Source organism: Zonotrichia albicollis, chromosome 4 (genome assembly GCF_047830755.1).
Source record: "Zonotrichia albicollis isolate bZonAlb1 chromosome 4, bZonAlb1.hap1, whole genome shotgun sequence".
Taxonomy (NCBI): Eukaryota; Metazoa; Chordata; class Aves; order Passeriformes; family Passerellidae; genus Zonotrichia; species Zonotrichia albicollis.
In genome coordinates, this window is record NC_133822.1 from 38,239,568 (window position 1) to 38,262,101 (window position 22,534).

A 22,534-nucleotide genomic window follows, 5' to 3' on the forward strand; every position below is an offset into this window, starting at 1 on the left:
TCAACAAATACTGACTTGGAATAAGAAAGAAAAGCATACTCTAGGAAATTATTTTATGATTATCTGTTGTATGGTTTATTTTTTCCTTCTGTGATTTCTTTAGAACACGACAGGGAGTGATAGACTACTGTACTATTTAGAGCAGTGCTATAGTCCATCTCTGTGCTCTCCTTATTTGCTGAACATCAAAGTATTTAATATTGACTGCATTAGGAAACTAGAATAATAATACAAGTCAGTATACAGAGAGCATTAACCTTAACAGTTATCAGTTCAAAAGGCAGAAGATTCAGAATTATAATTGGTTCATTAAACTTTTGGATATCTGGAGGATTTCTAGTCCATCTTCCTCTTTGGAGCAGGACAGTCATCATGGAATCAGACATGTCTTTTCCTAACCAGGTCTTGAAACTGTCCAGGGATGCAGATGGCACCACTCTGCATAACCTGTTTTAGGGCTGCAGTGCAGCATGCAGTGCTCCCTGCTCCTTAATATTCGTCATGACCACATGGATTTTTTTTTCCTAACAGCCTCAGTCTTTTTTGTTGCCTAGTATAGATGTGGTTTTCATGGCTCAAAATCATGGAGTGAAAAATATATAGCTATAAGATCTTTGCTTTCTTTGCCACATAATTAATAAAAAGTCTCTTATTAAAAGTCTCTTTAATAAGAGTCTCCCTGTCTCTGCCAGGGATTTTTTTACTCTGGTCAAGACAGACCAAAGGTTACCCAAGTAGCCATTAATCATATTCCTTGGTTTTTGAATGACGAATTTGACACATTAGGGGTCTGATTTTTGTGATCTACTGAAATGAATAGCAACCATGCTTTGAAAATATTCTGTGTCTAAAAATTTTTAATACTCTGAACAAAGAAAATCTTGAGGAATCTGAAATCAAATGCCTAAGCATTTTTGCATTTTCAGCATTATAGCCCTGCACCTTATCTCCCATTTTCAAATTAGCATAATATCACATTACAGTCTCACCTTAGAAGGATATGTGAGTTCATATTTGTGAACTTCTTAGACAGTGGGCGTCATAAAAATGCAGTAAATAGGCAATAAGACCACTCTTATTGAACAAAGAGAATATAAATCCCTGAAGATATTTAAAAGATGTGAAGATGTGACACTTAGGGACATGGCTTGGTGGTGGTGGTAGACTAGGCAGTGCTGGTTTAACAGTTGGACTTATGATCTTAGAGGCCTTTTCCAAACTGGACAGTTCTATGATACTATGGAAAAGTTGAGAAATTCTTCATTGAGCAACTTCATTCTCAACATTAAATGAAATAGGGTATTTTTGAAAACTAGTAGTGCGCTTATTAAAAGTGGAATAGACTACTTGCTAACACATAAGAAGACTAATGGGAGCACAAGCAACCTTTGTTTTAAGTTTTCCTGACTTCCTTAAAGTATTTGTGTGGGTATTTTAAAGATGAAAGTTTTACCTAAAGTAGAATATATATACTTAGGTGTTCACAGTACAGTAAGGGTTGTGAAAGATCTGAAAGATCTGATTGTATGAGCTGAAAAAGGCTCATACAATATATTTGGGGTCTTTGCTGCCACATCAACTCTCAAACAACCAGAATTAATGTTTTGATGTGCTGTCACTGCAGCACTGCTGGAAAGAGAGACACACACTTTCTAGTAGCCAGTATATATATTTACTGACCACAGGGGAATGGGAGTTCTCAGTAAGAACGAACTTACGTCATTTACAGTAATAAGTTGTGCAAAATCAGGGCATGAGATGCCACTGATGCTTAGCAGTCTCTACTCTTAAACTGTTTGGGTTTTGTCAGTCTTTGGCCAATACTAAATAGACCTACCTAGACAGTACCCCAGCACTGTGCAAGTTTTAGCTGAGACAAGAGACTGTTCCCAGTAAATATTTGAATGGACCAGCTCTGTCTTAAGGAGAGTTTAGTTTAAAGGACATGAGCCTAGTAATTCCTTCAGATCCTCATAGCTGTTGGCCAGTACTATTTAGTAACATAGATGTAGCAAAACTAGTAGTGAATTTCTTGCAATCCAGGTTCTGTAAGCTTTTGTTTTTCTTGATTTATTCCCTCCTGATTTAAATATTAAAATATATTTAAAATATATTTTTAAATATAAAAAAATATTTATCTCTTCAATGAGTTCAATACACAGCTATGAGATACCTGTCTAGAACATCAAAATAGGATTCAGTTCATGACAGATATATCATGAAGGTATCTGGACACAAACTGAATGCTGTCTCCCATAAGTCACTGGCAGTTAGCCCAGTTAACAGAGTACAGGGAGTTATAGGTTCCATTCATTTTATTAATCTAATATCTGACTATGGTAGGAGCTAACATGCTTCCTACCCATGTAGAAAAATGATGTGTCTTAATCTGGAGCAGAATCTCAGCTACTGAGTTTTTCATGTAAAGGAAAAGCACCAAAGCCACTAATTATTGGCATAATTTATTCCTCATTTTGAATTCACCTTCGAAATTGCAGACATATGTATAAATCAGCAACTTTCAGAAATCAAAGAGAGGATACCCCATGTCCTCCTTTCCCCCTGAATTTTTCCCCTAAACCAAATTTTTCTAGGTTTATTGATCCCTTAAGTTCTGTCATATCCTGCATTTAACTTTTCTCCAGAAGACCTCACATCTTTTTGGTTGCAAAAATGTCTGAAGTATATGCTAGTCGGTTGTTTCTCCAAGAAGAGAAGTGTATTTTCTTCGAATTTTATCATATACAGAAAAACATTTAATTTTATATTTTTAAGCTGCTGACTAGTAAAAGAGTTGATGAAGTTTTGAAGTACACACCAAAATCTTTCTTCTGTCATTTGTAAAGTCAAGCACTGCTTTCTTTTAGAAAGGATATTTTGAGATTTGATTGGGGTTTTTTTTGTCAGCAGATATTTTAGTTAATTGGAGAAAACTGCTCAATATCTTTGCACATTATGCTATGCATGATGCTATGCTCGATTCCTTGTGGTAGCTGCTGCTGTGCTCACAGTCCTGCAGTTAGAGTCCATCTAGAACATACAACTTCCAGAAGGAATGAGATGAATTTATTTATCTTTAATGAAGTAGTTATAGAGATGTGACCATTAGTAGGGACACAATTATTCTGGGTAGAACATGCTGACTTAATGCCATGTTGATAGAGTGATGTTAAGCCCAGCAACACTAAGTGAGGCACCTCAGACCTCCATTTTTCCCCCCCTCCTACGTCTTTCAGCAACAAGCATAAAAAAGAGTCATAAAATTTTAATAATCCACTCTAAACCTTGCCAAAGTAGTGCATTTTTCTGTGGTTGCTTTTTGTGTTTATGTATGTGCTAAGTTACATATTAAGTGTGTTTGAAAATACTTGATTTTGTGTTCTTTTTTCCCAATGGTTACTATTACTATTCTCAAAAGTTCCTGAAAATAAAAACAGCACTCAAACCTGTTCCTTACAGACTGTCAGTAAAAAGGCATCATAGTGTAAATTCCCTATTATTATAAGCTATAAAAAGAAAAATTACTAAGAATACTCGTGACAATAATGATTCTTCATGTATTTTGCCACCTACAAACTACCTACCTAATTCATCATACTAAACTATATAATTTTTGCACATTTCAGCTCAATAGCAAATTAAAAGAGACATCATCAAGCTGATGGAATAGCAATGGCCTATTTTATCTTATAAATTTGTTTTTTCATGGAGTTTTATATATAGCACTGAGCATCGTTGGCTATTCTTCTACCAGCAGATATTTTAGGATAAAATAGTCATATAGTCATATTTTAGGTTTTTAGGGTTTTTTTTTTAAGAGAATAATAAATCAGTTCATGGCATAGTTGTCTTTTGTTTCATTACATAAGAATGTACCCAGCAGCATTAAAAAGTAATTTTGAGGGGAATAAGGATTTTTTTTTTGTTTGCAGTATTTTAAAACCCTTTTATGTTTACAAGGTTCTCTCTCATTTCAGAGCAACGTAGCCAGGGTGAAACATCGACTGAAAATGAGCTTCCTGAAGGACACCCCGCTGAGCAGTTTGCAGGTTTACTTCATGGATCATCACCTGCGTGTGACCCACCTGAAAATCCGCTGCAGCTGTACAGCAAAGTAAACCTGTGCAGTGGGCCACTGGAGAAAAGCATTTTGAGCAAGAGCGCAGCGCAGCAGATACAGCTACGGAAAGAGAGCACCTCTGATCCTCCTGTTAAGAAAAAAAAGCCACCAATTGTAAACAGAACCATATTTCATACTAAGAATAAACCAGCACAAAATCATACCCTGGTTGGTGCACCAAGGGTCAGTGAACAATGGGTTATTAGCACTGGGGGATTTGTGGAGCGAGCGTGCACGCTGGGCAGAATACGATCTTTACCAAAGACCTTGCTGGAAATGCATTTGTGCAAAAATGTTTCAAAATCTGATTCTAATCTTATCACCCATCCACCAAATGATAAAAAAGCAAGAAGCAATTGGAGTGAACCCACGCCAAAGCCACAGTGCTCCAAAGGGAATTCAGAGAGAACACCTTCCTTCACATCAGAGTGGGAAGAAGTAAGTTTTTTTCATTTTTTAAGTACTATGGTCTTCTGCAGATACTGTTGTTGTTTTCAGTTTCAGAGACAAAATAAAAAGTGAACATTCCACACTGCAAACTTCAGAGTGAATATCACAGTGTACTGCATGGGAGTTCAACAGCTGGCACAAAATGCAAAGCATTTCTGTTCTAATGCTGCCCACTCAATAAAGTCTATTGTTTCCCTAGTGAATGAAGTTAACCAGAAGTAATTCTGCAGCTTTTTGTGCCACTGAATTTATTGTCTACTAAAGCCCTCACCGCTGACAGTAATAATGTTGGTAAAATCCTTAGTAACTGTGCCTTTTGTTTACACATTTGCTAATTATTTCTGCTATGGCAGTGCCCATTAGCAAGAGCCAGGAGAAAATGGCAGCAATAGAGAGTTCATTGGGCATTCCTTATGTATCATATCCTCTAAGTAGTGTGTAGCCTGTGTGCAAAATGCTTGGCATATACCTGGCTGCTGTGTGAATTGGGAATATCTTATAGCAGCAATGAATTCAGAACTACTAACAGAAATTTCCACACTGAATTTGTAGTGCACATGCTTGCCCTTATGAGAGATTTTATTTTAGGTTTGGAATTCAATTTAAATTAATTTTTAGATACCGTATGTTTAACTTTTTTCCCTGTGCTGAATTTCAAGAATGTAAATGGTTCTTCATAGACACAAAAGTACCCATCTCAGTGAGGTAAATTAAGAGTTTGAAATGTTTGGATCTTTGCTGCTCCTACAGAGAAGTGAGAATTTCTCTTTAAAACTACTACAGTGGGGAAATTCATCTATCTCCAGGGTGCTATTGCATTCAGAAAGAACCCCGAGTTTGATTATGTTTGATTATTTTCTAGGAAAATGTTTCAAGCTAACCTAAGTGTCTGATTCGTTAGGGCATTTAAAGTCACTTTTGTAAGGGAAATACTCTCTCAGTGAAGATGTACTAAGGATATCAAGTTTTGATCTTTACAGCTTGGGTATGTTATTATAAAATCCTTATTAGAATCAGGTACAGATTTGCCGTTCTACATGGTCATCAAGGTTTGATCTTAAACTTTTAAAAGTGCCATATATAAATGTATATATTTATGTATAAAGTATGAATGCTTAATCTTCAGATTCTGTCATAATTTCCAGACTTTCTCCTGTCACCAGTGACTAATACATACTTTTCCTACTAGTCCTAATAGTAAGCTTAGTAAAGTGTGTTTCTCTTTGTCTATCTTCTCAGTCCACAGCCACCTTTTGGTTCACTTTTTGGTTTGTCCTGTTCTTACAGAACATAAAATAGATTCAGTGGTTTTGGCCTAGTAAGTTCAATGTGCCTTAGATGCACGTAAGTTTTGGGATCAGTGCAGTGTTGTTTCCCAGAGAATGTTGTTCTGTGGTATGTGGGGACACAACTATGTTTCATACTTATTTACTGCCCTTGGGGCAAATGGAAAGAAAAGAGGGCTTGGAAATTCTCTGGAAATATGAATTGAACAAATGATCTAATTGTGTGTATTTCAAATACTTTGGAACATACAAGATATTTTTTTAATTCATTAATAATCCTGCTTAAATAAACCACTGCTGGTCATACCTAGATGATGAGAGTCATCAGTATGTAAGGAACTCTACCATGGAAAAAGAAATACTAGTCCCAAGCCTTAGTTTTTACTAATATACAAAATTGCAAATCAAATTGCAATCTTCAAATCAAAGTGGAGATCAAATTAATTGTCTACCTTTCATTTATGCATTTTTGATTCTTTTTTTCCTAATGAGGGTAATAATGCCATAAATCTATGCATGAAAAACTAAAGTAAAATACTGAAGATGGGATCCCACAATTGTTTCACTGTTCTCTCTTTTGTAGATTGATAAAATCATGAGTTCAATAGATGCTGGAATTAATACTGGACTGGGGGAGATGAAAGATCACACTACAAGTAAGGAAAAACAAGTAGCTATTGTTTAATTTTGACGTAATTGTCCATAGGGAAACTGTGGATAAGACATTGCTAAGTAACCCACTGTGTTGAAATAATTTGTAGATATTTGAATAACCATGAACAGATTCTGTGTTGTTTACTGTTAGAGATGCATTAGGCCCAGTGTCCTGGAGCTGTTGCTTTAAATAGCATATTGGAGTCATTAATGTTGTTTTGAAATCTTACCAGAAAAAGTACTCCATTAATGTCTTTGTATTGAAGCCTTTCTTCTAGGGGGGTATTTTATAATCTTTTTCAGATGAGGTTTTGTTTGGAATGATGGAACTCTTGTATATATAATCCATTAAGTGCTGACACTTTTTAAAGTATTGTATTATATAATGCTGCTTTGAAGAAATATTTGTCACAGGGATGAAAATGTTGCTGACAGACAGTGACTGGTGTTAGCAATGATGGGAAAATTTGAAAACCTCTGCTACTAAGAACCCTAAGTCATGCTTAGTCTGTTGGTCTGTCAGCATAAACCTGTGCAACTGTGCTGATAAGAATTTTGAAAGCATTTTATTATGTCTTCTCTGTAACTCATGGAGGGAAAACTGACTTGCATGTCCAAATAATTTAGTCCTGAGGCAAAGCTGTGTTACTCAGCTGTACTGGTACATCCTTGCTAAAAATTGCATTGGGTTTATATATAGGGCAGGATGTTATGTACCTTATCGCTTAAAATTGGGAAAAGGATATATTTGAACAACTGTCCATTTCATGGAACATTACATATATACAGGATGAAACTGTGTCTTATCAATTAAATATAATTGACACAGCTATTTTAAAAGTAGCTTGCAGTGAAAAGGGATCTAGGATAAAGAGAAAATAACTGATTTGAATGCAAATATAATTGCAGATAAAACAAGCAAACAGCTTATTTTTTTTCTGAAAAGAGTAAGAGGCAATATAATGATAAATGCTAGGCATGTTCTGGCAGTCTGTTCGTTGTGCAACTTGCAACATTGGAAAACAGAACTGTCCACAGACAAACTCCACATTAGAAAACAGTGAATAATTTCTGAAGATGTGATAAATAATTCAGGGTTTTCTGTGTCTTATATTTTATCATAGTAATTGTACTGGGTCTGCTGGAGATGGAGTTACCTTTCCCACAGCAGCCTTCACAGTTCTTTGCATGGGTACCTAGAAAGGTGTTCACCTGTCAAACAGCCCGGTGCTTACCCAGCACCAAGGTTGCCTCTCCAACATTCCCCCCTTGCCAGTGGGAAGAGGGTGGGCAAGACCTTGGGAGAGAACATATCCAAGACAGCTGACTCAAGCTGCAAAGGAATGTTCCACACTATTGGAATATGAATCCCAATATTACCAGGTAGATTGTGCCTGGGCCAGTCTGACCCTTGCTGCTGGGCCAAAGGCGGCAGCTGTGGTGTATCACCCCAGAGACACCTTTAGCTTGCTGGTGATTGCAGCTGGGCAGCTGAACAAGTCCAGGCTTGTTAGGAACTCCGTTTACCTCAGGAAGAAGGCTTCGGGCGAATGGTGAGGAGGAAAAGGAGATGGATTCTGCTGGAGGGTTTAATATCCAGAGCTTTATTCCATGGTCACACAGGTCTGAATCTTGGCAACAGCTCCAACAGAACAGCGACTGCATGGTCTGATTCACCTTTTTAAGCTCCCAGGGGAGGGGGAGGAAAGGGGAAGGTGAGCCACCAACCAGGTGGGAGGGGCGGGTCTCATGGGAGGATGACACCTAGACAGGCCAATGACCTCTGGGCCTGAGGGGCATCCTTTGAAAGTGAAGAACCACAAGATGCCTTGCTGGAATGTTAAAACTGATTGACAGCCCAGCAGGGGGCGAGGGGGGGAAGGGGAAGAGGGGTATTGACACCCGGGGAAGGGACCCGGAAGTTTTTAAAAGAGGCTATTACAACGCACTGCAACACCACACCGTTCAGGTCTGTACAGCAACAAAAGCTAAGGAAAAGGAGAGGGAGGCTGGATATCACCTCCTAATAGGAAGTAGAGAATAAATCTGTTGTTTTCCTTTGGTTTCACACAGACCTTTTCTTTTGTTGTATTAAACTGCCTTTATCTTGACCCAAGGGTTTTTTTTCTGTCTTATTCTCTCCTGTGCCCTGTCCTGCTCAGGGCAGTGATGGAGTGGCTTGCTGAGCACCTGGCATCCAGCCAGGGACAGCTTCCCACAGCAGCACACAGGCACCAAAGGCAAAATTGGGTGTAGGGTAAGAAGCTGCAGAGCAAGTAAAAGCCATGAAAGGGAGACAATAGCAACAGTATATGTCTGAAAATTTCCATATTTTGGTCATGTGTTAATACTACTCTATCTGTTGTTCCCATGACTGACTACTGCTTTTCATTTTTTACTTTTTTAAGATCAGAAAATACCTTACAAATCTTGTCATCAGCCATTTTGCACTTCTACTGCAAACTTTATTTTTCTTGACATAGAAATATGGCATTTGGGTTTTCAACCCTTGCAGATGGCAGAAGATCTACTCTTTGCTTCTTTACCCAGAGTGGACATTGAGTCCTTACTTACTTTCTATTCAGTGTGCAGCTTTCTGAACACAAATATTTTTTTTTCTTTCCTGTCAACTTCTTCACAGTCTTTATCTAGTTTAGGATGATAATTTGACTTTGCTCTTAATTAAGACATTAAGCTATGGTCAATCAAAATACAGCTATCTTTCCTTAAATTTTATCAGTTTTGCTTTACGTGCAGCTTGCAATAACGACATGTCTTTCTACTATAAACCTGAATATATGCAGCTTCACATGTATGTCTTCCACTTTTCATTCCTTTTGGCCATTTCCAGATTTAGTCTAACACAATTTAGGCAGCAAAGCAAAGGGAACTATTGTTGAATCAAATGAATTGCGTGCATCAAACATGTTATGTGGGATTCACATTCTTTGAACCTGAGAGAGGCAATGAGAGAAGCAGAGAAAAGAATGATCACAACAATTCTGATCTCATTTGCTGCAAGTGTGGTGTGCCAAAGTAGAATGCAATATGGAGATTGTTTACCCAGAGTGGTAGTGTTTTGTTTCCTTGGCCTGTCAGGGCCAAGTGCGTGTTCAGACTGTTGGTCAGTAGACAGTCACAAGATTTTGTTGAGTTGAGTGCTTGTGCACTTTCAGTTTAAATGCAGTATAATATAGTGTAATATAGTATAGAATAATATAATAAAGTAATTAATTAGCCTTCTAATATCAATAGAGTCAGATGCATCATTTCTCCCTGTAACAGGGGTCGCCTTGATTTACTATAATGTTAGACTTCAAGTACATTATTTTTTATTGGGTAAGTAATAACCAAGTAATAGATTATCTAGGAAGAAATAAGGAGTTCTTACTTCTCACTGCTAGCAGGCTTCTCCTTAAACATAGCACAATCAAAGGTGACGATCTGGCCTATGCTTAGGAATAAAAATTCAGTAGTATGGTATCACATAATATAATTTTGAAATACTTCATCAGTTTATGTATAAATATGAGGGATTTTAGTTTTTACTTGAATGTATGTGGAAAAAGCTTATCTGTAAAGCTTAAAAATAATATTTTTAATGTTCAGAGTGTGTAAATCAAAGAAACTTCTGCTGTTGAACTGTAAGCATCTGGATCATTGAGCGCTGTATTCAAGCAATTTCACTTGTCTAATAACTTTTTAGCAAGTAACAAAATTCCTGGTAATACTGAAGAGTAAACGTAGCTTCCGCTGGAATCCTTCATTTTAGTGTTTGCTTAGTCCTGTACTTCATATTATACTTCAGTGTTTTCATGAACTGCTAATAAAAACAAAAATATGTGAAATTGAAGCACAGATACTAGATCAGTCATAAAGAGCTTTTTGTACTACATAGTATCTCATTCTTAGTGGAAAATATTTGAGAGGAAATATCTTGCATCCTCATAATTAAATAGCTTTATTTAAAATTAGACAATGATGACATCTTGTGATGAAATTCTTGAATAGACTTGCCAGAACTTTGGCCTATATTTTCCTACTGGTGGTATCTGGAAAGACTTCACTTGGATCTCCAGGGAATTTCTTAAGAAGCAATTAGAGGAGCAGTAAAAGGAGAGATTCAAAACTGAGTATGCTCATGAGGATTTCATCCCCAGCGTGCATTCAGGAACAAAAAAATTAAAGCAGAGCTTTCCATTTGGTAACAGAACAGGTACTGGAGGAGCAAACTTAAAACTACAGAGAGGAAGATGACTGTTGATGTCCTCTGACTAATTAAAAGCAGGATTGCTGACCAGGAAACAAGTAAGAACAACTCTTGATAACTGAAAAAAAACCCCAAACACTAGCGCAAGGAATAAAAAATCCCTGGTACCCAGAGGAAATGAAAGGTGCTGCTGGCTACTGATCTTCTACTCTAGGTGTTGTGGAAACATCTACAACACCTGGCACTTAAATTGTGGCTTATGGGTTTCTTCAAAAAGTCAAATTTTTCCAAATCACAAAGGATTCCACCAATCATTACCATAGGATAAAGAATAATAATGCTAAGAATAATAATGCTAAAAATTATTTTGCTAAGAATTATCCTAGCAAATCAAATGTTCTTATCAGGCTCTGTGGCAGTGAATAAAGAAGTTGTAGATTCAAGATAATGTCCAAGTCTAGCATCAGTCAGATAACACCCTAAATGTAGCTCTTCTCTCTCCTGAGAGAAATTTAAAATGAGAACCATTTGGCAAGAACAAAAATCATAATCTTAAATAAGGCAACTTGAACATAGGTCTTGTCCCTGGGATGATTTAAAACAAGATTAAAGAAGTGACTAGAGAAAGTCATGGGTCAGTTTGCAAGGTATCTTAGCTGTTTGCATGCTAGTGGTAGAATAACAAGGAACAGAGAAGAAATAACTGAAGAGGTAATGAGGAAAGCAAGAATTAATTGAATATTACAACAAAATTTACATTGTAGGTACTTTATCATATATACCATATATAATAGTAGTACAGTCATATAGAAGCAGGGAAGAAGAGAGGAACTTTTGGCTTGTATTTCAAAACCAGTTGCTTTGAGATCTCAAAAATAGAATTAGATAGAGCTTTTAAATATCTGTTGGTGTCCAGGGAAGCAGTGAAGAATATATTTGTTCTTGAATCTTTTCCAAAGACATTGGACATTATAGTAATGGAAGTTTTTATTTGCCATTTTTGTGTAAGAAATTACACTGACACACTGCCCAGGGGAAAAAAAGCTGAAAAAGGTAGATATCAACAAATTCAAAGATTTAATTTTAATAAATATATAGGGCACAGGTTTAAGCCAAATCTGTGGGGGTTTCAATAGAAATCTACAAAAGACCGTAGTACAATCTTCACCAATGTGAAAAGAAAGTGTAAAATACCAGCTGAGCTAAATTTTCATCTCTTCTTCCACCTTAGGTAAAATGAGGAAAACTTCTCTTAACTAAACATGGTGGAATAGCACATGTGTGTAGGGACATGTCAAAAGTGCCAAAACACTCATTGAGAAGCACATAGCAAGATTTAACATAGCATAATTATATTAGTGCATTAATAGAAGAGCAAAAAGATGTTCAGTACCTTAGAGAGCTCCTGGAGGAAAGGAAAGGGTGCATGGAGTAGGAGCAGAGAAGGGAAAAGCACACCATGATTTTTTATTACATGAGTTTACTGTAGAGGTTGTTGGTGAATATATGACATCCACAGTTAATCCTAGAGCTAAAACCTCAATTGTAGATAAGGAAAGAGCAGACTATATAGGTTAGGTTTCTTAACTGTCTGCAAAACTTAGGCCTATTAGTGGCTTTCTGTGAGATTTCATGAGGGATATATCAAGTACCAGAAGACTAAATAAGAATAACATAGATCTTATCTTTAAAAGAGGAAAGAAAGAAGAATGTGAGGAATTATTTTCAATTAATAAACAAGTCAATGAACAGATATACTACTTTAAATAGCTAGAAGAAATAAGTAATAAACAATATGGATTTGCCAAGAGCAAACCTATTAAAGCCATCTAATTCCCTTCTGGGAGTGGATAGGAAATATTAGGTAAGGGAAAAACAGTAGATGTCCAGTATTTGGAATTCACTTAAGGTTTTGACACTGTCTCACCTGTTTTTCTTGCAGATTAATTAAGAAAGCATGAGCTTGATGAAAGTAATGGTAGGTCAGACAGATTAATCTTATTCACAATGTCTAAATTCAGACTTCTGGAGTGTGGACTGCATTGAGCACATCTGAGCCATTAATGCTGAGTTAGATAAGCAGGCATTTTTTTGTTATTGATCATCATGTCTAAATGTCTGAAGCATGCAAAATGGCCCTGGTGTCTTAGAGGAGCTCCTCAGATGTAGCTGTCTAAAACTACCTTAAGTGCATTTTCCCTCTGTTCTGCAGGACAAGATTATAAAGGTGATACAGTGAAGCATCCAAATAGATTATTATTATTAGGAAGATTATAAGTTTGGTTACATCCAGTAGCATCTGCAAGACTTTTGAATAGTTGCCAGAATGAGAAAGAATAACAGTTGGGATATATCTGACCTTGGCTTGAGTCAGAATGGAATAGATCACTGGTTATACTCCTTTGAGTCTATTTTGTAATGATTCTGTGACTACTGTGATAACACGATTTAGAAGGAGCCTATCTACAAAGTAAAGTAAAAAGAAGAAACAATAAAATTTCATATTTTCTTTGCCTAGTTAGAAACAATTTTTTTCCAACAATAAGTCTTTCAAGACATACAAAGCAATAAACCTGTGTTAGTTGTAGCTTGGTAGCTGTTTGCAGGTGTGTGACTCAGGGTTTACTTATATTTGCAAATCACTTGGAAGGGAATAATAAAAAATAATATACTTCAAAAAAAAAAAGAACTAAAATAGGTAATGGATATCATATCATCATCATGATTAAAGCTTGCATTGTGTCAAATCAGAGCAGTTAAAATAATGAGTAAGAAAATAATTGTTGAAAGTCATTCGACATCAAAATAGTCAACAATCATTTTAGTTTTTTGAGAGAGTCACTTATGTCAAATATGTTCTAGCACATGGAGGGTAATTTATAGTTTTATAATTCTACTGATCATAAATTCTGTTTTGGATGCTGTCCATAAATGCACTAAACAGTTGCTGTGTGTATACAAGTCAGGATATTTTTGGTCAGCTGAGAATGTACCTACCCTTGAGTGCTCTCATTGTTCCACCTAGAGGCAGAAAGGGTAGAGTTTACTGAATTGCCTTAATTTTCTTGATCTAAAATTTTATTTTGAAACATACTGTAATACTTTTTTGTTACAGCTGAAATAAACAATTCTTATTGCATTTAGGAAGATTGTATTTTACAGGGTTTTGTTTTGCCCTTTTGTGAGAGCAGTGCCTTTTCCTGTGCTTGGAGATAATCCTAGCACCATTTGCAGCATCTCTGCCTTAATATCAATATCAAGGCTACAAACCTTGCTCAATGACACAATCTGAGTGCTTGCCTTTCAAAGATTAATGTTGCTTTTTACTGGAAGGGGTATATGAAACAGAATCACACCACATGAGGAAAAAAAGACTTTCAAGGAAGCTAGCAAATCTTGTGGAATATTTACTTTAGCAGTATGTATCCCCATGTGTACAGCTTCAGAGAGACTCATGAGTTGGCTCTTTTAGGGCTGCTTTGAAACCAGAAGGACTCTGGAATGCTGAAGGCTATGCCTGAATTAACTGCACTAGCTGTATCTTATTTTAAAGCAGGGCTCTACTGCATTGTGCTGTATTCTGAATAAACCTACAATTCCATTTATGTCAAGTTTTTTGTACAAACAAGACCTTATTGCTTCTTGATGTGCCCACTGTATGTTTGGGGTTCAATGTCATGTAGTCCAAACTTAATGCCAGGGACTGACAGTAGATCACAGAGCACTGAATTAGAATACATTTTGTAGTGTTCTTTCTCAAATCTTCCATCTCAGGATAAAAGTTGCAGACAGTCATCATATAAAAGTTATTTTCTTTGTTTATTAACCTTCTCTACTGATACAAACAAGGCTGTTATTGATGATTTCTTTGCAGTATGGGGAAAATTGTAAGAAATTTTACTTTTCAGATTTGTGAGGGAAATTAGTTTGAGCACAAAGGTTGGGAAAATAAAATACACGTGACTTCACCAGCTTAGGAAAAGATGGAATCAGGTAGGGCCACATCCAGAAAAGCTGAGAAGAGTAAGGGTTCATGTTGCACCCTGTACAGCTGTAAGAGAGTTGAAATTGGGCAAAACCCTTGACTGCCTGAAGCTACATGCTTTGGTTTCCTGTTTTCCCCCTGTTCCACTGCCACTGCTCAGACATGAAGCCTTTATCATCCCTAGAGTGGTTCTGCCTGTAAAAGCTAATGTATTAACTGAAAAGTCAAAAATTTCTTTGAACAAATGAAGCCTTGTTAGGCTGGTCCTTTTCTATTTGCTGCCATATGGTTGCAGTTTTGGCAAAGTGGTTTTCCTCCAAAGCTGTTAATATCCTCCCTCCTCCAAGAGCTGAAAACAGATAAAATATAAGTACTTAAGGCAGAATTTTAATTGGATATGTGTAGGCATGTTGACATAAGGCAGATTTCACAGTGGTACGTTATAGACTTAAAAGTATATATTTTTTTGTAATTTAGTTCCTGTTTTGCAGCATTTACCTTGTCCTTTTAAAATCTCCATTTGGTTAAAATAAGATCTTTATTAAAGTGGAGTTATTTAATAGAATTTAATAAAATGAGCTATGAAACTTCTCACTGAGAAGGACACCTCTTAAGCTTGCAGTTTTGAACACATAACTATAATTTTACAATAGCCAACCACAACAACCAGACAGTACAATAAGGATAACATCACTTCTCTCCCAGCTTCCCTTTGAAGGGAAGCTGTGCAAGAAGACCAAAATACCTGTAATATCATAGCTGGCAAAAAAGACAGAAGGAACCTGACTCTGTAGCTGATGAGACAAGGCAGCTCCAGCAGCTGTCTGCTGCCAGTGCTGTTTGATGTTTCCTCAATAGGAAATACACATGCAGTCTGAAATTACTAAGCTGCAAGTCTTTGGACTCTTTAGCAACAATTATAGGACTGCAGTTCAGGAAAGAGAGCCCCACATTTGTGTTTGGTTCTGCCCTTCCTTGTATCCTGTCAACAACTGGAGTGTGGAATTTTATTTGCAGTGGCAGAACAGCTGGGGGGAATTTGCATAACCAAAGTCAATATGCAATGTTACAGAAGGCAGAAGTGACTTTTCTTTTGGGTAACACTGTTTTCAGTCAGTCCCACTCTTGTATGGAGCCTGTCACACTCAGAACCCAGGAGCAAGGTGTGCATGTGTGTGTGTGGCCAAGTTGCTTGTCCATGGTCACTTCTGTGTGTTGTGGTAGGCTGACTGTGGCATTCTTAGTGTATCTGTTGGATTCCTTTCAATCAGGACAAGCAAGCTTTTTTCCACAGGCCTTTAGGAATCAACCTTTGCTGTGGTATGGCCCTTTGGATCCAAAATTTTCTTCAGCGGCACTCATTTTTTTGGTTCCTTTTCTCAGATATTTTAGGCCATCCTTTTGGAATAACAAAAAGATGAATATCACATGCAATGTGCTGTAATGTTGTTGCTGTAGTGCAGGGTCTTCTGCTGATAAATTGTCTGAGCTGTTGTTTTATCAGAGCACACTCCTCCTCTTGACAGGAACATATTCCCTAGTGTTTTACCACTGCCAGCAGTGTCCTTGATTATCAGAACAGACCATGCCTTTAACTCTTTGAGGCACTGTGTCTTCACATATGCATTTCTGCCCCTGCATTATTCATACCAATCTTTCTATTTCTGTCAATCATATCTTCATTTCAAATTATTTGAATAGCAATTTAAATCTATGCAATCATCTAGATTATAAAATAGTGGAGAACAGAAGGCATTTGGCTATAAAATGTTAGGAAGAAATATTTTTAGCATTTATTTACTGAGGACATGATAGTCCTAATGTATTGCATGTCACTGAACTTACCTAAAGATCATATAAATTCTACAGAAGTTATCACATATATTTGGGGTATTTTTTTTTTTTTTTACTTCTACATCTTAAAAACCTAAACAAGAGATAAAAATGTATCTGTTTTAATGATGTATTTAGTCCCAAAACAAACCTTACAGACACTGGGTGAACTGCAAGATAATTGTAGAGCTTTTAGCTATGTTTTATAACAAATGCAATGGGATTTGGATGCAAAAGCTGCAGGCATTTATTTTATTTTATTATACTCAAGTATTCCTATTGTATTAGCAATTTTACCCTGTAGTGTCTTAAATGTAATATTCAGCTCTATATTCTTCATAAATCATTTTTTTGAAACAACCTACTACAACAGAAGACTCAGGCCAAGCTGAAAATAGAGTAAAAATGTAAGTCATTGGACCATATTTATCAAAGTAGTCTTTAACTCTGATACATTTTCTTTTTACATTTTCACTCTCTCTATGAGTGCCAATCAACATTTAGCTTTTATCTCTGTCCATGCTTTTTCTGTTCAGTGTTAGGCTTCTTTTTCCAAAACTGTTGCAAAGCAATTCAGTCTTTATATTCACAGACTTGGATAAATGATTTCTGTCACATCCCTTCTAGAAGGAATAGAGAATATTGATAGCAAACAAAGAAACGTAGGAAAATGGAGCTATAATGTCATAAATATTGACATCCATCAGAGAGTAAATGTATAGCTTACTTTTTGTCAATTTTGGTATAGTCTACTACTGGCTGTCAGACCTGGTCTGCAGCAGGACTGCTTGAACAGAGGAGTCTTCTACAAACTCTCTTTTAACTGGAGGATTGACATGTCATTTTGACTGACTTATATGCTGGGACTTTTCAGCAGTACTTTCCCACATCAGATGTAACATGCTGTTAAAACACATAGGAAATTAAGGCCCTATTTCAATACTGAAATTTTCTCCTTTTTAAAAAATAAAAATTAAAACCATCAGCAGTCTGGTCTGCTGTACCATTATTTCTGAGAAACCAAACTTTTTTTTCCCCTCACAGAATACAAACAATGTATTCTTCTTTGTAAAATTTTGACAGATTTAAAGGTGTTTTTTTTTTATTTTCTAGAAGTACTTATTCTCAGAAAGAGGAATGCATGCTGAATCCCTACCATGTCTTCTTTTATTTTGTTGTTAAACTAATAGCTGATCCATCCATTCTATTGTTAACATGGTTTAAAAAGAAGTCTTCGTGACCACACACAGATTGAGTTTGAATGCTATTCAAATCTATGGAAATTCAAATAGTGTGCTTACCACTATTATTAAAGCCTTCTTTCAGTATTTTTAAAATATTCTCAAATTATATAATTTCCTTCTAGAAGAAGTGAGAGATATTGAGTTATAAAGAAGATGTGTATGTTAATATGTCATGATATAGAGCTATCTTATATACACTTCCACTATGTTTTTTGAGATAGAGTGCAGAATGGCGTGAATACATAGAATGCAAGACAGAAAATCAGATTTTCAGTGACTTCCAAGGGCATGAAGCTCAGAAATACTGACAAATAATAGTAAAATGGAGAGTTCAGTAGTATGATGTTTAAGTATGTTTGGGGTCAGTGCTTAGAAAAATTGTCTATGTTTCTCTAAAGAAAATCAAAAGTAAGTGAATAAAAGTTATTCTCACTTTAAAAGTTTCGATATACCTGCCTAGGGCCCTAATCTTACAAAATCACACTGATAAAAAAAATCATGTTAGATCTCAAATTAGTTTGTTGTGAAAGTTGCTTAAAAAATAGTATTGCTCACATTACCTCCTGGATTTTATTCGAAGTAAATGGGTTCCTAACACTTAGGTGGATTTAAAAACATTTCTGAGGATGATGTTAATGCAGCACTCTGCTCTTCCTGGTCAATTCTCTCATCTGTCATACCAGTCCCTCAGGTCACTGAGATGTATAGAATGTATCTTTTCCCACCATGGGGTTGAATATATGTCTAAGCTTTGCCCATCTAGATAAGAGATAAAAGGATCAACCAAGGAAGATTATGGGATTCAGAACTTGAAAAAAAAAAGATTGAAACACTTTCAAAGTTATTTCCAGTAAAACTGAGGTCTTGCCTGTTTCTCCACTGAACCACAATGGTGTGGGGGAAGTTTCCACTTCCACTTTCCACCATACCACTTTACAAAAACACTTTGGCTGCATTTCACAAAGTTAATGCCAGAGTGCTTGCTGGTGTGCCTAAAAAGTAGCAAGCCAACAATGCCCTCATTCTATAATGCTCTAATAATCATCCTACTGTAATTCCAGAGGTTAAGAGATTTTTTTCAAGACATGATAAATTATATGAAAAGAATTATCAGGTTACTTGAAAGCTTTAGAAATCACATGTTTAGGCTCAGCTTTTTCCTTAATGTTTAATCTGAACCTTTCAACTATTTAGCCACTTACACACATGTATGTTAATATATTATTCAATTTGTTTGACTAAATTGAACAGCGTTTATTTCTAAAGCAGAATCAAATTCAATACCAGGTTGAAAAAACATATGCAGAATAGGAATCAGCACATCAATGGAATTAAAAATATCTCATGAAAAATGAGGCTTTTGCAGCCTGTGGCCAGAAAATACTTTAAAGGCAGCAGAATATTCCTAACTTCCAAAATTGATTTTACAGATTTGGCTTTAATAATCAGTTTGTTATTTTCATGTGTGATTTCTAGTGGCAAATCTCTGAAACTTTGTTCGGTATCTCTGGCGGTGTTTTGTATTAAATGCTAGGAGTGTTACTTTCAAAAATAGGTTAGGGTTGGAGATGATGTGGCAAGTGAGACTATGATGAAGTTTATCTTTCATAAATAATATAGAGATCTAAGTCTACTAAAACTGTATTAATAGTGGTTTCTTGAAAATTCAGCTGATTCACTCGTATTTCCTTCTAGTAGTCCTTGGATTTAAATAGATATGAATCTTTGGATTAATATTTCTAGTATTCACATTTTGAGTAATCACAAGAACATCACATGCTAGTTGAAAAATCTTTAGCTTATTATAGAATTTACAGCACACCAAATTGTTTCTAGTTTTCATTCCACCTACAGAAAATGAAGTAATTCAGAATATTGAACTTATTAAAGGGAGTTCATTTACTTTCTAACCCAGACTGTTAACCTGATTTCATTATTTTAATGCTAGGATCAGTATTTTCTTGTTTCATTTCCCTGTGTTCAGGAAGGTACTGCATAAGAATGCCTTCACATCCTTCAAAAATTATTTGTGATATGCTGCTCACCAGCCCTACAACGTAACTCATGATACCAGGAATTTTACAAAACTGTTTTTCTACTTTTATCCATTACTGCTCTTTATTTTAGGTTATTGTGTTATTACAATTCTGAGAATGGCTGAGGTTGAATTATTGACTGATAATGTGAATTTCCATTAAATGCTAAAAATAGCATTTAGTCTAAAGTTGTTCTGGAAACTACTTCTAAAGTGCATTTATTATTCATTGACAATAAATACTTGCACTTCATGTGTGAGTTTTGATAAATATTTCTTACAAACTCTGTTGTTTGCTTTTCTATTTACAGAGTATGATGGCCTATCTCAGTTACTTTGTGCTACTTTTGTTTTCTGCTAGGCTATTTGAAGTGTTTCATAGAGCAGAATTCTAAAGAATACATTATTTTGTCAGTACACAAATCCCCCTATTTGTGTATCAGTATGGCATTTATATAGAGCCCAGCCATTCTTCTCAAATTTGTGCAAGAAGAAAATCCATGTACTTGAAAATTTTGAAATGAGTAGCAAGAATTGTGACTAAACAGCTCTAAACCAGAATGTGAGTCTACATGTAGGAGTTGGGTTTGCTTATTAAACCACCTCCAGTTTTGGTATACTTTGTAGTATAGGAAATAATCATGAACCTGCAAGAATCTTTGTAAAATATTGGTGGATCTAGTCTGATCTTCAGCTAGCCTGTACCTGCAGGACCACTTGAGCTCAAGTTGAGATCCTTTAGCCTTGACAGATGAACTAGGTAAGGAATCATTCCTGGAATGCATTTTGTGAAACTTGTCTGAAGAGTTGCATCTGTATCATTCCAATTTCTAAAACAAAAAGCCGTGCAGGACTAAGTACAATTCCATTAGAGGTATTTGCAGTGTTGTAAACGTCAGCACAGATCCTTGAAACAAGACCCCAGGCTCCAGAGCTGGGAGAGTGAGAATAGAGCCGTTGGCATGAGGGAGCTCACAGGCAGGATGAACTGGGTTTATATAAGCTCATCCATATGCAAACAGTCCAGTGAGTTGCCAGAGCTGTGCCAGCATGCCACCCACTCAAGTAACGTCTTTATTATTCATTGAAAGATGCTGCAGTTTTCTTGTGGAGCTGCAGAGCCTGTGTTAGCAGGAGATAAATATTACAGAAGGTGGTTATAGAGTTTGTGTGTAATAAGGCAAATTCCTGTGTAGAACCTGACTTTTTGTCAGGAAGAGAGATGGATAGTTATTCCCTAAAAAGCAAGGAGATGTCTGCCCCTGCTGGGCAGAGCCAGGCGCTGGTGGCACACTCCACTGACCACTGAAGTTAAGTTAGTATTACCTGAAATACCAAATACAACCTACTCTTAACTTGAAAGAAATCTTGAGGTAGTTTAATTTCAGATATTTTATTTCATTTTTTAATGAACTTTTTTTTTAACCTGTTTTAAAAGATTTGAAAGGGGAAGTGGGAGAAAAATATTAGAAAATGAAAAAAACTGATGTGAAACAAAACAATAAATTGTAGTAGCTGGAGGTGAAAGATGACGAAAGAGCAAATGACCATAATTTACAAGAACAACAAGTGAGATAACCAGGGAGCATAGAAAATTAATTATAAAATGAAGTTAGAAAGAATAGAAGGGAGAGAAGGGAATTTACCTGATCAGCTGTTCAAAGGAGAAGTTCACTCTGAAATCTGGTGCACCAGGGGCAAGGAAGCCTCTGAACCCAGCTAGGCAAAAGCAACCAGAAAAAAAAGTGCCACACTGTCTCAGATTGAATCTGATTTATAAAATAACCTCAGGAGAAATCTTTAATCTTCCATCATGTATAATTTCACTATTCAGAATTTCAAAAATATGTGTCAGTAAATGCTTCTCATTTCCACAGCTCTTCACAGGACCTTGCAGCACTTACCAAATCTATGAAATCAAGGCTATAGGTTATTCAACAGCTGTATGTAACTTCTTGAGATATCTCTGTGCAGATATCTATTTTTGAGCACTTTCTTCAAATAGTTCTCTGTTACCCAGTTCTGTGTTACCTAGTTCTGCTTGTTTGATAGTCCAGTGTTGCTTAGCACAAAGCTGTAAAAAGACTTGCTCAAATTTGAAATTACATAAATTTGAGTTTATGGTGCCAGGAATTATAGGATAAAGGGTTGAGCTTCCTTATTATTTTTAGCAAGACTGTGTAGTATACATTTTTTATATATATGCACTCAGTGTACTATCTTTTAACAGTAGTTTAAAATTTTTACTGAATTAGGTAAAATATTTTGATTGGTCATGGTGTCATGTAAATCTTCAAGGGGATTTCTTTTTCCTTACTAGACGAAAGCAGTGAAAATGATTACTCATAGGTGGTGAGTGTAGTGTTACTATTATCCCGTAAAACTTCCCAAGAAAAGGACAGAAATTGCTCTGAGACAATAACTCCTTTTTTCAGAAAATATTATTAACTTCCATTGAAGCCCGAATAAGGATGACTCTTTCTTAGACCATATTTCAACCACCAGACTGCCAGAAAAATGCATAAAGGACAATTAAGCATAAGGACACTTTCTCTTTCAGAAAGACATTTAGCTGCAAATTGCTGGAAACTGGGAAAATGCTAGGAAAGGATTGCTGGATGTGCATCTTATTCTTATGCTCTTCTGCAGTCATCTAATAGTAGCCACTGTGATTGAAGCTGGTGAAGGATGAAGCTAGATGAGCTAGATGAAGCTGT

At 36.1% G+C, this 22,534-nt stretch overlaps 1 protein-coding gene across 9 annotated transcripts in view; it reads left to right on the forward strand.

The window, feature by feature from the left end:
- ANKS1B (ankyrin repeat and sterile alpha motif domain containing 1B) overlaps nucleotides 1-22,534 on the forward strand; it is a 406,891-nt gene that overhangs the window by 190,093 nt on the left and 194,264 nt on the right. For all 9 annotated transcript variants that reach the window (XM_026798001.2, XM_026797993.2, XM_026798014.2 and 6 more), the window contains exons 13-14: nucleotides 3,978-4,558; nucleotides 6,440-6,512. In XM_026798001.2, coding sequence (XP_026653802.2) covers nucleotides 3,978-4,558; nucleotides 6,440-6,512 — 654 coding nt within the window. The remainder of the gene's footprint in view (nucleotides 1-3,977; nucleotides 4,559-6,439; nucleotides 6,513-22,534) is intronic.